General features: G+C 39.8%; 1 protein-coding gene across 1 annotated transcript in view; it reads left to right on the top strand.

Moving 5' to 3' along the window:
* ZFPM2 (zinc finger protein, FOG family member 2) overlaps window positions 1–14,263 on the top strand; it is a 608,205-nt gene that overhangs the window by 391,326 nt on the left and 202,616 nt on the right. Inside the window, exon 5 of the mRNA XM_006897144.1 lies at window positions 6,695–6,806. Within this exon, the coding sequence (XP_006897206.1) occupies window positions 6,695–6,806 (112 nt within the window). The remainder of the gene's footprint in view (window positions 1–6,694; window positions 6,807–14,263) is intronic.

The raw sequence follows: 14,263 nt of genomic DNA, 5'->3' as shown, positions 1-14,263 counted from the left end.
GCCTATCTGTGGCTCTCGTCTGTGACACTGTCTACTGAAGTGGCCCAGCTTTCCACAGTGGAAGCAATTCTGACCTCCTTTATTACCTTTGGGTGGCACTGTATATTAGTAAGACTTCCTTTTCCTGACACAGGCCCTAAACTGGCAGCAATAGCTACCCCAATAATTTTGGCCATTCTCTGGTCTTTTGTGTCTTAGAAATTAGAAGTGTACTAAAATCAAGTGTTTCAAAATCTGCAGTCTTTCCTCCAGGCTCATAGGGAGAATCTGTTTGTTTGTTTGTGGTGGGGTTTTTTTTCTAGTTTGACTTACTGACAGAATCCCTTTCTTTGCATTTATAATACTGAGGTCCTCATTGTCTTGCTATTTGTAAACAGAAGACAATTTTCAACCTCTAAAAGCTCCCCAGGGAGCTCTAATGGCTTAGTGAGAAGGGATTGTGTTGCCAACCCAAAGGTATGCAGTTTGAATCCACCAGATGCTCCATGGAAGAAAAGTGGGCATTCCCTTCTGTGGCTTTTTGCCTCTGAAGGACCCTCAGGGTTGGTTCCAATGCAGTGGTACACAACAGAAGCTCACATACGTACAAAGACATAGTTGTTTATTTACGAACCAGCAAAGGAATATGGAGTCCTTTCCTTGTAGAATATTTTTTATCTCCTCTGTGCCTTTCCCAAACTATTCTATTTTTAAGCAATCATTTGATCATATTGTATCTACCTGGATAATATTGAAATAATCTCTTCATTGCATGATCTTTAAATTTAACCATCTGTAAAGCAATCTATACCCAGGTCTGTGGTTTAGGTTTTGGTTGTACTTAAAGGACCATTATTCTCATGGTTGTTACATGCTGTCATGACAACTGTGACTCCCAACAACCCTAAGAACAATGCTGTTCTGCATCATCTTCAGGATTTCTCTGCTCAAGCTCATTGCCATAGTCCCTCTTCTTGAAGACCTTCTTCTCTTTTTATTGACCTTCTTAAATTTCCCAGCGAGATGTCTCCTTCCACCTCCTGACAGCAAGTCCAGAGTATGAGAGATGAACTTTCCTCTGTGCCTCTAAGGAGTAGTTTGATTGCACTTCTGCCCAGACAGAATTGCTTGTCCTTTTGACAGTCCATGGAATACTCAGCATTCATCACCACCAGCACAATTCGAAGGCATTAGTTCTGGCTAGCACAGATGATGATCGCTTTCATGTGAGACAAATATTTTAGCCTTACCTACATTTCTAAAATTAAGGAATGCAGTTTAGCAAGCTTTAACGTTGTTCCCAGCTCTTAACATTCTAGAATTCTGTGAATCCTTACATTAGAGGAAAGCAGAGGAAAGAAAACTACCAATTGATCAATGTGGGTATTATTGTTATTTTCTAGTCATGGATTTTGTTCGAGTGTAGATTTCATATAATCCTGACTCACTCACTCCTTCTCACTCTTGGTAATCTTCTTTGAAGGCAGTCAATCTCTACAAAAGTTACCTTTCTCAGAAAGAAATTGACTGACTTCTTCAAAACTGTAATAACCTGGTTCCCTGAGACTTTTTATCTTTTTTTTTTTTTTTTCACTTTACAGCGGGGGGTACAGCATTTGGTCTCACTTTGCTGGTTTGTTTTACCTTATTTATATTTGAAGTTTCAAAAGTCGTGTTCCCATCAATACAGTTTCTTAGTGTGTCAGATTTTACTTGTACTATATGGTCCCCAGCAAATTTGAATGCCTAGGGACCCTGGATGTGGTAGTCCTTGGAAACAAACACAACTACCTGGAATATTGCGCTCTCCGTTCTCAGGGTTATTTACTTACAGGAAATTCTTTCTTTCCTCCCCCCCCCCCCAATTTCCTTACATATAATTTCATAGGAGGGTTAATTAAGCCAAGGAAGTGCCTAACACAATGCCTGTATGACTCCGTAGTATTACCTTTAAGTCTCTACTTGCTCCCCCTGCTTACATAATTAAGGACAAGTGCATATGTCTGATAGGAAAAAGTGTTCAAAATACGTTTCTCTCCTGCTCTTCAACACAAGTGTATTGAATCCTTTTCCATTTGTTGAAGGAGCTCTGGTGCTGTGATCCATAGAGAGCTGTGTTACTAACCCACAGACGTTGCCTCTCTGATGGTTCGAATCCACCAGCTGCTCCAGGAAGGAAAGATAAGCAATCTGGTGTGCAGGGTACGATTGCCGCAGACTCTTCTGGAGGATCACCTAGGCCTGGTTCCAACTCATCAGCAGTGAGAGGTGTTTTGTCTTGTGTCATTTTCCACCTCTTCATAATGATGGCAGCAGTGATGGTGACAGTAGTTTTTGCACATCTCAGTCTTCAATATGCCAAGTGTAGGACTTCATGGAAACCTAAACCGGAGATCCGAGAACAAGTCACTTCCTCAGTAGCCATCATTGTTAACTGACTGCTCAGTCCTTAGCCCATGCTCTGCACAGCAACAGTAATCCTTTCCCCTTTACCCCTTAGCATCTGTTCCAGTGAGTGCCTTCTCTATGATTCCACTCTATTCCATAAGGTAAGAGCTGTGGATATACCCACTTGTGGATCCCAGAACTAAGCACCAAACTCTGTTCATTTCTTAAACAAATAAAAGGTGATGGGTTTTTTTGCCAGTTAATCCATAAAGTCACTACTTTAATACTTCTATGTGATTAATATGATTTAAGTGACCAATAATTGTCATATTATTGTTGTTGTTGTTGTTGTTAAGTGCCGTCGAGTCATAGGCAACTTATAGCAACCCTATGAATGAAAGCCCTCAACAATTTTGTGACTTTCATCCTTTCTCCAGGTTCATAGAGTTTCTGGAGGCAAGTTATTACGGAAGTGGATGCCACTCCTGCTTCCAAGCTTGTTTTAATCAGGGAGCTCCACCAAATACTGTCCACCATGGGTAACCATTAATGTATTTGACACATCAGTGTCACAATGTTCAGCTTCACAGCAACCACACGTTACCTTTGTATGGCAAGTGGACACACCAGAGCTATACAACCTAGAGGAATGTTTGACCAAAACCAATGAAAAACAGGCCTGAAGGCTGCAGATTATTAGTTACACCTTTGACTTGGTAGCATCACTTTTTCTCCACTAGGCCAACTAATCTCTCTCTATGTTGGTGTTATTGTTGTTAAGAACTGTCGAGTCGTAGGCGACTCATAGCAACCCTATGAATGAAAGTCCTCAACACTTGTGTGACTTTCATCCTTTGTCCAGGTTCATAGGGTTTCCAGAGGCAAGCTATTACAGAAGTGGATGCCACTCCTTTGTCATATTATCTGTGGGAAATTATAATCACTCAGTTACTAACTACAAATGCCGTTGAGTCAGAACTAACACATACCTGCCTTTCCAGCAGATTACCAGAGACTATAAATTGTGCAGGAGGAGACTGTCCACCACGTCACCAAATCTCTCCATCGAGTGTTATTTATAATCAGAAGAGAATATATGCTAAAAAGAAATACTGTGACGTGATCCCTATATTGTTTATTAAAATGGTAGACATTCTTCTGTGGTTTATTGTGATTACTACTTGGAAACCGTTAGAGTTTGTTTTCATTTACTTCAACTTCAGTTTGAAATTGCACATAAATAACTGAAGGTCTGTCTACAGTGAGCACCTGGCCTGGTTTTGACTTACAATATTGAGCTTCTCTAATCAGTCTGATTCTTTTGCACTCCGTCAAGTGAGGTCCATGTGTATAGTCACTATTTCCTGTTACTAAGATATGTAATAAAAAAAAATAAGCTTTTAAAATTCATCAAAGTAGGAATATAGAAATAGTGTTTTAATGAAAACAGTCCAGATAAAATGAATTAAAAAGTTATGGTACATTCACACAGTAGAATACTGTGCAGCACGCAGGATCAATGGTTTTGAAATCACTGCCTAATTTGGGTGGGACTGGAGAGCATTATCCTAAGTGAACTAACTACATTCGTTAAGGACAAATTCTGTATAAGACCATTGTTGTAGAAATAGAAAAATAATTAGTAAAACATGTGTTAGGATGGCGGGGGGTAGGAACAGAGGGATGAGAAAGGGCAGGGTCTCACAATTTGATGGGTAGAGGGAGGGGTGGGTAAAGGAAATGGAAAAGATTCAGTGTGAAAAATAATGTATATGAACTTTGTAGGTAAACCAGTATAAAATAAAAATTTTATTTAAAATAAAAAAGAAAAAAATGTGCTAATCTTATAGTTTAAAGATCTTGGTGGCATAGTGTCCAGAGAAAGTTGCCCTGCTATATCAAAGGCTCAGCATTTCTAGATATTTGAATCTACCAGACTCTCTGTGGGAGAAAAATGGGAGTGGGGGGTATCCTCCCTATAATAATCTAAGAAGTTGGTCTTTGTGAAAAAGAATGTGAAATCAGAAGAGTACTCATTAACAACTTGCAATATGCAGACAGCACATCCTTGTTGAAAGTACAGGCTTAGAGGCCCTGCTAGCCTGCAGCCTTCAGTAAGGAGTGCACCTCAGCCTCCAGAGAGCGGCACTCCGCACAGCTAACCAGTATCAAGCTTGTTCGTGATTTGTGTAGGAAAGATTGAAGTTGTCAGGGATTTCGTTTTACTTGGATCCATAAGCAGTGCTCATGGAAACAGCAGTCGAGTAATCAGACGACATACTACATACGCTAGGCAAGTATACTGCAAAAGGCCTCTTCAACGTGTTAAGAAGCAAACATGTAACTTGAAGGATTACAGTGTGCCAGAGATATTTTCAACCACTTCATATGCATTTAAAAATTGAACGGTAAGAGTCTGAAGGAAAAATATGAACAGTCAACTTACATGCCCTTTACAGTTTCATAAACACAACTCAAGGTCAGCTGTGAGTCAGTTCCGGTTTGATAGAAAGAAGCCCTAGTGATACAGTGGTTGAAATGCTTTGTTTTCTGCTAAAGGAAAATTCAGTCGCTCACACCCATCAGTTAGTCCATGGTAGAAAGATAAGGCGATCTGTCCCATAAAGAATCAGTCTCGAAAGGTTAACAGGGACAGGGGGTTGGGGAGATGCAAAAATTAATAAATGGATAAGTTGGGTAACAGGAAAGGTGGTATACAATAAGGATTCGATTAAGCACTGTATTTATTTGTGTTTCTTTTAATTTGATGTTCCAAAAAAGATATTTGTGAATGATTGAGAGTTCAATGTGATTTGTAAATTTACAGTTAAATAAAAAAGAAAACTCATTTAAATAGAAGCCAACCAATATTTGGAAAATAATTTTCTAATAATAACAGTAATTTTAAAAAATAACAGATCTCCAGTAAATTATAAAATACAGAGCTAGGAACATTGTAAATGCTGTTTACAAAAAGATCTTTTTAGCCTTAGAAACCCTAGAATGCAGTTCTGACCTATCAGGTCACCATGAGTTGGCAACACCTAGAAGGTAATGAGGGGTTGGTTGGTTGGTTGGTTTTGGCAATGGGTTTAGGTCTGTATTTTTCGTATAGCATTATAAATACTCCAAGTGAGAGGTCACAATTAAACATTCGTATTAAATAGGGTTTTGCAGCCAACAATGGACTGAATGTCATAGGTTGTCATTGTTGTTGTGCTTGGGTGAAATGAGTTTAATTTCTCAGATTCTTGAGACACTGGAAATGACCAGGTCTCTTGGTGCTTCTCAAGTGAACACAAGTTAGTGAGAATTTGGGAAATTTGTGATAGGATATAACATTTGAAAGACTCAAAATGGACTGTGATCTCCTTGACAGGGTCATATCTGGGTGGAAATTCAATTCACAAACTACCTTGAGACTCTTGTGCTGTGTTGTCATTTCATGATATTTGATAGAGAGAACATGGCGAATGATAAAATTCCGAATGCCAATGGGAAAAACGTCTTGCTAAGGTTCCTTATTTCTTCTCTGGTTTATTTCCTGCTATGTAAACTCAGCAACAGTGTACCCACCATTGGCTAAGATTATGAACCTCTGAAACTTAAAATGTAAAGTGAAAAATTCTTTGTAAGGTCGATATAAGGGAAATTTATCTTCCTGCTCCTTTGCTTAATAGAGCAAGGGATGTCGTACCTAAGTTGCTCTGCACATGCATTTATTTACAATTCCTCTTTCGTAGCCTTCCTGGGGACAGTGGACGATGATTCATTAGCATTATTATTATTTCAGTTATAGTCAAACTGCATATCCACACTTGGCAAGGGGGCTGGGTGGATTTCATTATTCATTCTGAATAAGTTCCTTCTCTAATATAAATGTTGCTCAGGATAGAGCTTTGAAATGGATCCCGATTCTTTAAATTCTTTCCTGTCTGTTTCAGGAAATAGTGAGATCCTGTTGATAGTTAAGTACAATGTGTCTAAAGTTCACTTCTAAACCCTCTCCTCTTTGCAATGAAAGTCATCTGCATTCTCTTTATAATTCAGAGCCGCAAGAGATTGGTCTAATCTTGGAGATCTGATCCAGTATCATTTAGGGGGAAAAAATCCTTGATAATAATTCTACCATTCAGATTAGTGAAAGCAGCAAAGCTTTACAGCTTCTGTCGTCTTAAAAAGATATCAGGAGGCAGGGGAATAAGGGCCTGGATTATGGTCGGGGAGATTTAGTTGTTTGTAAAAATAAAATGATTAGTACAGTTATTATTCAAGTTTTTAATCAACGAAAGCAAATGGCATCTGTTTGTTATCATTCTTTCTACAGAAGACAAAGACTCAGGTCCCAATGGTGCTGACGGCTGGTCCCAAGTGGCTTCTGGATGTGACTTGGCAAGGAGTGGAAGACAACAAAAACAACTGCATTGTGTACAGCAAAGGTAAACACAAGATCATTTCCCTCTGTCTTTGGAAGTATTGAAATCTGAACCTTGCAGAACAGCAAATGAACTGCAGTGGGAGGACACAGTGAAATTTGATTCTCTTTCTTCCTCTTTCTCCTGTGAGTCTCTTTTCCCTACATTTTCAGGAAGGTCGGCTGCTTTTCTGTTATTTTCTTCTGCACGGCATCCAAGGAAACCACGTTAATTATGAAATGCCATGTACGTTTATCTAACCCTGAATTTGAGTGGCCTGCCTTGTACCCTTCCCTGGCTGTGAGTTTCACTCATAGGCCTGGTTTGATGAAATCCTAGATTCCTCTCCTGGGCATTCTCTATCAAAAAGTAAATTCCTTTTGAAATTTAGCCATTCGTGTCAAGGTGCATGCTCCAGGAGGCACTGCGTTCCAGCCGATTTCTTGAAATCACGCATGGTGAGAGGAGGGTTGAAAATGAAGCCATTGCGAAGACTGAGAATTCTTCCCCATGGTGATTTCTGAAGGGCAGAAGGCAGAGGGAAAGAGGAAGCCGCTGGCTTGCAGAGCACTGCCTTTGATTTGCTCAGTGTGACATCAGCCTAGACTGTGTCATGTAGCTATGCCCTGGCTACAAAAGAACCTTAGCTCTGCATTGGTATGTCATGGGACCAGCTCTGCCATAATGCAGGACCCGTCTTATGTGTAGTGTAGTTCTGGACACTGTTCTCTGTGTGCAATTTATGGACTCTAGCTCTGTACTCTGACGGTGAAATCCCTAATCCCACTACTTCGTAAATATTGCAAAACCTTGGGCTTCTCATGTTTAATTTCTTTTAGCTTTCTTTTTTAACCAAATAGACCTACTGAGATCAAAGATTTATTTGCACATTGAACCTAGACACCATAAAAGCGTACAAGGGAACCAGCAAATAAGCACCCCTATCACTATATTAACATATAAAACACTAATCATAACATCAAAGACTCTTAAAAACTTGCTAGAAACAATTACAACTTCTTCTTATAATCATTACAATTTGTACACTTATAAGAGGATTGCCTTTAAACTACCATAAGCCTTTGAAAGTTGAAACAGTGGAAAGAGGGAATTTGCAAGCTAAAAAAAAAACCCAGTCTGCACACCAGGATCTGATTATACTCCTTTCCCCTCTATAATTGCTGGGTTCATACCTACTCATTTTCTGTCCTGAAATACCTGTGGTACGCTGGTGGGCACTGTTGACAAGAAGTGACATTTTCCCAGGACGCACCAATGTGATCACTCAAAATAGAAAGACTAGTCTGTCGGATTACCAGTGACTATGCTTAAAAGGCAGAGACATGCAATCGTCGCACCAGGTAGGACCAGTCATTTGGGGCAGATTTTTGTTGCATGTTATTTCAGTCCTAATGTAGAGGAGCCAAAGGAATAGGCATTTTCCTCTCATGCTCAAAATCCATTGAAAATTCTGGTTTTTATCAGTTGCTTAATAATAATGTCTAACTCAACCCCTTTTTGGTATATTGGTTTACTTTCAACCAGCTGTCATCTTTTAGAAAAGTTGGTGGTTGTAATTAAAGGGAAAGGGTGGGGGAATAAGAACATAATTCCACAGTTTGTAAACTGCATTTACTTGAATATGGGGTTGTTGGTTTTTTTTTAATAGATTCATCGTTCAAGTAAACTACAGTTACTTGAATATTATTTTTGCTGGTTTTTTTATAGTTGGCTATATCCTACTTTTCTTGGTCATCTGTAATTTGACATAGTTTATAGACACTAAATAATTTCTAAAACATGCATTGAAACAAATGCTGTGCTCCAATGTATACTACTAATGAACAGTCATACACGTATATGAACAATAGGGGATTCTGGTGGTATAGTCTGGAGAATTGAGCTGCTGGCTTCTGACTGTTCACTCCACCAATGGTTCCATGGGAGAAAGGTGTACAATCTCCTTCTGTGCTATTTACATCCTGAGAAACCCAATGGAGGGTCAGATAGGAGTGGTTCTGACTCCGTAACAATGAATATGAGTTTCTATCTGTGTATATTTACACAGACACAAATGCACACACACCCCCTACCTGATTTGCATGTGTGTGTATATTTATATTTTCAGATGTAGCTATGGATAGATTGCTGTATAGATAGATGTACCATTGAGTCCTCTCATAGCAGATCTACTAGTGAGTTTTCAGAGGATGTAACTAACCCAGCAGGAGATTGTCCATCTCTCTCTCATGCAGCAGCTGGTGTAGTTGAACCACATAACTTTGAGTTGGCAGCACACCTCCTTATCATGAAGCCAAAAGAGCTCTATGAATAGATCCATCAAGAGATATAGATATCTGGTAGTTTTGTCTATAGCAATGTGTTGCTAAACAAAAGATTGTGTGTCCATTGGTTTGAATCTACAAATGACTCCAGGAAAGAAAGAGGGGCAGTCTGCTCTTATCAAGATTTATAGCCTCAAAAACCCAATGGAAGGTCACTGTGAGTCAAAACTGGGTCAGTAGAAATGATTACATATCTAGTTGAAGCTCTGGTGTCTTGGCTTAGAGATAAGAAGTTTTGCTGCCAGTCAAAAGGCATGGATTTCAAATCTACCTGCTGTGCAGGAGACAGAACGGTCCCCTCCCCTGTGAATTTCTGCCTCCTTAGGGTCACCTATGAGTCCATTCCAACTCTGGTAAACAATCGCTATATATATACATATATATACACACACACACATATATATTATGAATGTTGCTTGGGACTACTCTCCTGGTAGGACTGTGTACGCAGGTTGTCAGTGGAGAGGTAAGATTGCTCTACCTAAAGCATATATCTAATGTTTAATAGATACTAAGATATTCTAAGCATCTAATCATAGTAGTGGAAAATGTGGTATTGGGAAGAGTTCTACCTAAGACCACACAAGAGCTCAGATCTCTACCGTTATGGGCTGCAGGTTAGGCAAGCTTCTCTGCACTAAAATGGTTTCATAGATAGAAGGCTGTACAATGTACATTGGACAAATATTGATTGAACATTTGATATATTGACACTTTATTATATGTGTGTTATTTATTGGTTTAAGATATCTTGTTTGCAGATTAAAAAACAGAACTGAAATTAGTTTTTGTAGTAATTTTTTTTTAATGTCAGTAGGTACATGTGTGTGTTGACAGTGGGAAGAAACATAGGCTCATATAAGAGGGAACAGGAAGATTTTGAAAATCAGAAACTCTATCATTCCAAGGCTTAAACTATTGCTCCAAATGTCTTGATCTTTGGGCTCTTTTTATTCCCGTGTAGATACTAGTCTCGGACAGTCTCTCCTCTAGTGGTGGAAGGCTCCAGATTTTCCTGTCAGCACACAGCAACTCCAGTCAAAGGAGGGTTGTTCTGGGTCATGGTTGGACCATGGACCAGTCCTTGAACCAGCTGATTGATTGATTGATTGATTGTTATTGTTGTTGGTGTGTGCCATCAAGTCAGAACTGACCCATAGCTGACCATCTAGTGGGTTTTCAGTGGCTTAAAATGCATGGGAGGAGAAGCTGACAGATTTGAACCATATGCCTTTGGGATTTGCAGTGTAGGTTTTGCCACTAGGCCACCTGAGCTCCCAGCCCTGCAGTCATCCTTGGGACTAGAGAGGATTTAACCTTCTCATGAGCCACTAAGAAGGTAAGAACAGTTGCATGTTCAGTCAATCTCCATGCCCTGGATGCCTCAGATTCTTTTTGGTATCAGAGAAGTTCTCACTGGGAAAAAAAAAACCTAATTCTCAGTGCTACAATTGTATTTCTTTTTTGTTTTCTAAGCTTAAATTTCATTGACTATGCAAAGGCATTTGACTGTGTGGATCATAACAAACTGTGGCTGACTCTGAGAACAATGGGAATCCCAGAACACTTCATCGTGCTAATGTAAAACCTATACTTTGACCAGGAGGCAGTCATCAGAACAGAGCAAGGGAACACTGCATGGTTCAAAATTGGGAAGGGCGTACGCCAGGGATGCATCCTATCTTCATACCTTTTCAACCTATATGCAGAAGAGATTATCCAGGAGGTTGGGCTCTATGAGGAGAAATGTGGGATCAAGATTGGTGGACAATCTATCAACAATCTGCGTTATGCAGATGACAACCCTGCTTGCTGAAACTGAAGAGGACCTGAAGCACCTGCTGCAGAGTGTCAAGGACTGTAGCCTCCAATATGGATTGAGGTTCAATGTCAAGAAGACAAAGATTCTCACCACTGGACCAATTGGCAGCATCAGGATGGATGGTGAAGAGATTGAGATTGTACACAGATTTAGTTTGCTTGGCTCCACAGTCAAGAGTCTTGGCACCAGCAGTCAGGAAATTAAAAGGCACATTGCCATGGAAAAGTTGCTGTTAGGGACCTCTCCAGAGTACTGAAGAACAATGGTGTCTCCCTGGAGACTACGGTGTGTTTGATACAGGCCATGGTCTTCACAATCACTTGTTATACATCAGAGAGTTAGATAATGACTAAGGAAGATAGAAGGCGAATTGATGCCTTTGAGCTGTGGTGCTGGAGAAGAGTATTGAGAATACCATGGACTGCTAGGAAAACAAACAGATTTGTCCTGGAAAGGGTTAAACTGGGTGGCTCCTTTGAGGCAAGGATTCTGAGGCTCTGTCTAACATACTTTGGACATGTTGTGAGGAGAGACCGGTCCTTGGAGAGGGACATCATGCTTGGGAGGGTGGAGGGACAGTGCAGGAGGGGAAGGCCCTCTATGAGGTGGATTGATTCAGTGACTGGGATAATTGGGATGGGAGTGTCGGAGACAGTGCGATTGGCACAGGACAGAGCAGAGTTTGGGGCTGTTGTACATAGGGTCACTGTGAGTGGCAAGCGATTCGACGGCACATAACGACAACAACAAGAAGCTTAAATTTAGCTACTTGTGAATTCTGTGGCAAATTCATTATTACAAGATCTTGTTATCCAAAGTGGTAAGGAGCTGTACTGCCATTCCAAAGGCACACAATTTTAATCCACCAGTTGCTTTGTCGAAGAAAGATGAGCAGTGCTTCTGTGAGTTACTGCCTCTGAAAATTCACTGAAGGACCAACTCTGAGTCAGTTTCAACTCTATGGTAAACAGCAACGCAAACAGCTCTGGTAAATAGTTTCTAACACATTAGGTTGCTAACCAGAAAGTTAAATTTCCAAACCATCTCAGTTGATCTGTAGGAGGAAGATGGATTGGCTCTGTCTGTAAATATTTACATCCTCAAAAACTTGATGGAAGACCAATATGAATCGAATAGATTCACTGGCAGTGGAGAGAGAATAATTTTAAAAAAGGACTGTAAAATGTGTATTTTTTTAAATAAGACTATGTAAAAAAAAAGGTCATTGCATGATTGTAATTGATTTTATAAAGCAAAGTGATTCAATGAAAACCAATTTAAATAATACAACAGATTTTTCTAGGACCATTTTGTGGAAACAAAATGGATAGATATTCTTTAAAAAATGCATTGACTTTGAGATTTTTTAAAAATACCTTTCAATTACTTGCTGTGCTTCAGAAAGCTAGACAATGAGTAGGGATGATAAAAGAAATAATGCCTTTGACTATTGGTGCTGGAGAATAGTATTGAATATATCATAGACTGCTAGGAGAACAAACAGATTCATTCTAAAGAGGGTAAGACCAGGCTGCTACTTGGAGGCAAGGATTCTGAAGCTTCATCTGACGTACTTTGGGCACGTTGCAAGGAGGGATCAGTCCTTGGAGAGGGACATCATTCTTGGAAGATGGAGGGACAGCACAAGAGAGGAAGACCCTCGATGAGGTGGATTGATTTAATGACTGGAGTAGTGGTAGTAGATATGTCAGAGGCAATAAGGTTGGCACAGAATAGAGCAGTGTTCAGAGCTGTTGTACATACAATCGCTATGAGTCACAAGTGACTAGATGGCACATAACAAGAACATTTTCTTATAGGCCTTTTATTTTCTTAACCAGTACCATTTAAAAGATTGGTTGACTCAGTAACTGAAACAGTGGGATTGAGTATGGTGGAGATTTTGAGGAGGGCACGGGATATGGCAGTGTTTCAATGTGTTGTTCCTAGAGTTTCTATGAGTCTTAAGTCAATTCAGTAGCACCTAACAACAACAGCAACAATCAAGAGAAACAAGAACACTCCATGGATATCCAGTCAATTCTGACTCATACTGACCCAGCAAGACAGAGAAGAACTGCCCTATATAAATTCCGAGATTCTAGAACTTAATACAAGTAGACTGCCACAAATGTATGCCAGCGATTGATTGATTGATTTCATTTGGATTCAAACCACAGACCCTTCAATTAGCACCCAAGTGTTCAACCAGTGTACCACCACCACACAGGAAAAAAATACAATGTTATTAAATTTGAGCTAGTGGCAACATTAAATGAGACTAGCAAGTTTTCATTTCCAGTGTGTCCCTCAGATCATTATTACAAATGATACTCTGTCACTTAATGCTGTGTGATGGACTGCTGTTGTCCTGTCTTAGAAAGAAAAGCTTAGTATTTGACATTAATATTATACCCTGATGGACTTTCCCCCCTCCCCCGCCTCCTCAACTATCCCTGGTCATTCCAGAAAGTGATTAGCTTGTCCAGACATCAGTGGACCAGTCTTGTTGGATCGTCTGGTTTTGCCATTATTTTCAACAGACTCCAGATAAGTCTAATTTGCTTCACTCCAGTGGGAAAATACTAACATGCACTAGGCTGAAGCTAAAGGCATCTCTCTTCTGAAGGTGTGTGGACCCAAGGCTGGGTCAGCTACACCTAAAATCTACTAGCACCTAGTGACCATTGGCCATCCCCTTCTGTTCTCTGTATTTTGTGTTCTCTACTTCTGAGTGATTGCAAAGTTGGTGATTTTTTTTCAGATGGAAAAAAGAAATAGTGGTACTTTGATTTTAATGTTTGTTGAGTATTCAAAATGGAAACGTAAGCGTCTTTAGTGTGGTTTTGGCTGCATGAGTCACTTCACATCTAGGCTAAATGAAACCTTTTTGTATAAAGTTGTTCTTTCACATTCGTCACATCCATTAGTTCACCAGATCAAAAGAATAAGCATTGTCAACCAAAAGTAAACAGCTGGATTATTGCTGGGATACAATATATGTGATATTATGAGCAAAGGTGATATTACTGTTGTTATATACGGTCGACTGCAACAGTGAATCTGAAACCTCCCCTATCCTATGCCATCTTCTCTCTCTTTCACATCCTCACACACTTGAGCACATTGGGGCAATCACTGTGAACAAAATACTAACTAACCCTTGTGCTCACATTAACCTTAGGCAGGTTCTCTGTGTGATGAGTGATATCTGTATATGAAGTCCAATGTCATTGTAATAAAGTAGGCATCTTCCATAACCTGGGACAAATCACTTACCCTCTTGATAGCTTGATATTCACAGCTCTAAAAAC

Source organism: Elephantulus edwardii, unplaced genomic scaffold (genome assembly GCF_000299155.1).
Source record: "Elephantulus edwardii isolate Elephantulus edwardi_28Jun2011 unplaced genomic scaffold, EleEdw1.0 scaffold00202, whole genome shotgun sequence".
NCBI lineage: Eukaryota > Metazoa > Chordata > Mammalia > Macroscelidea > Macroscelididae > Elephantulus > Elephantulus edwardii.
Note: the sequence above shows the minus strand (reverse complement) of the source record. Positions and strands in the feature narration are given on the sequence as shown.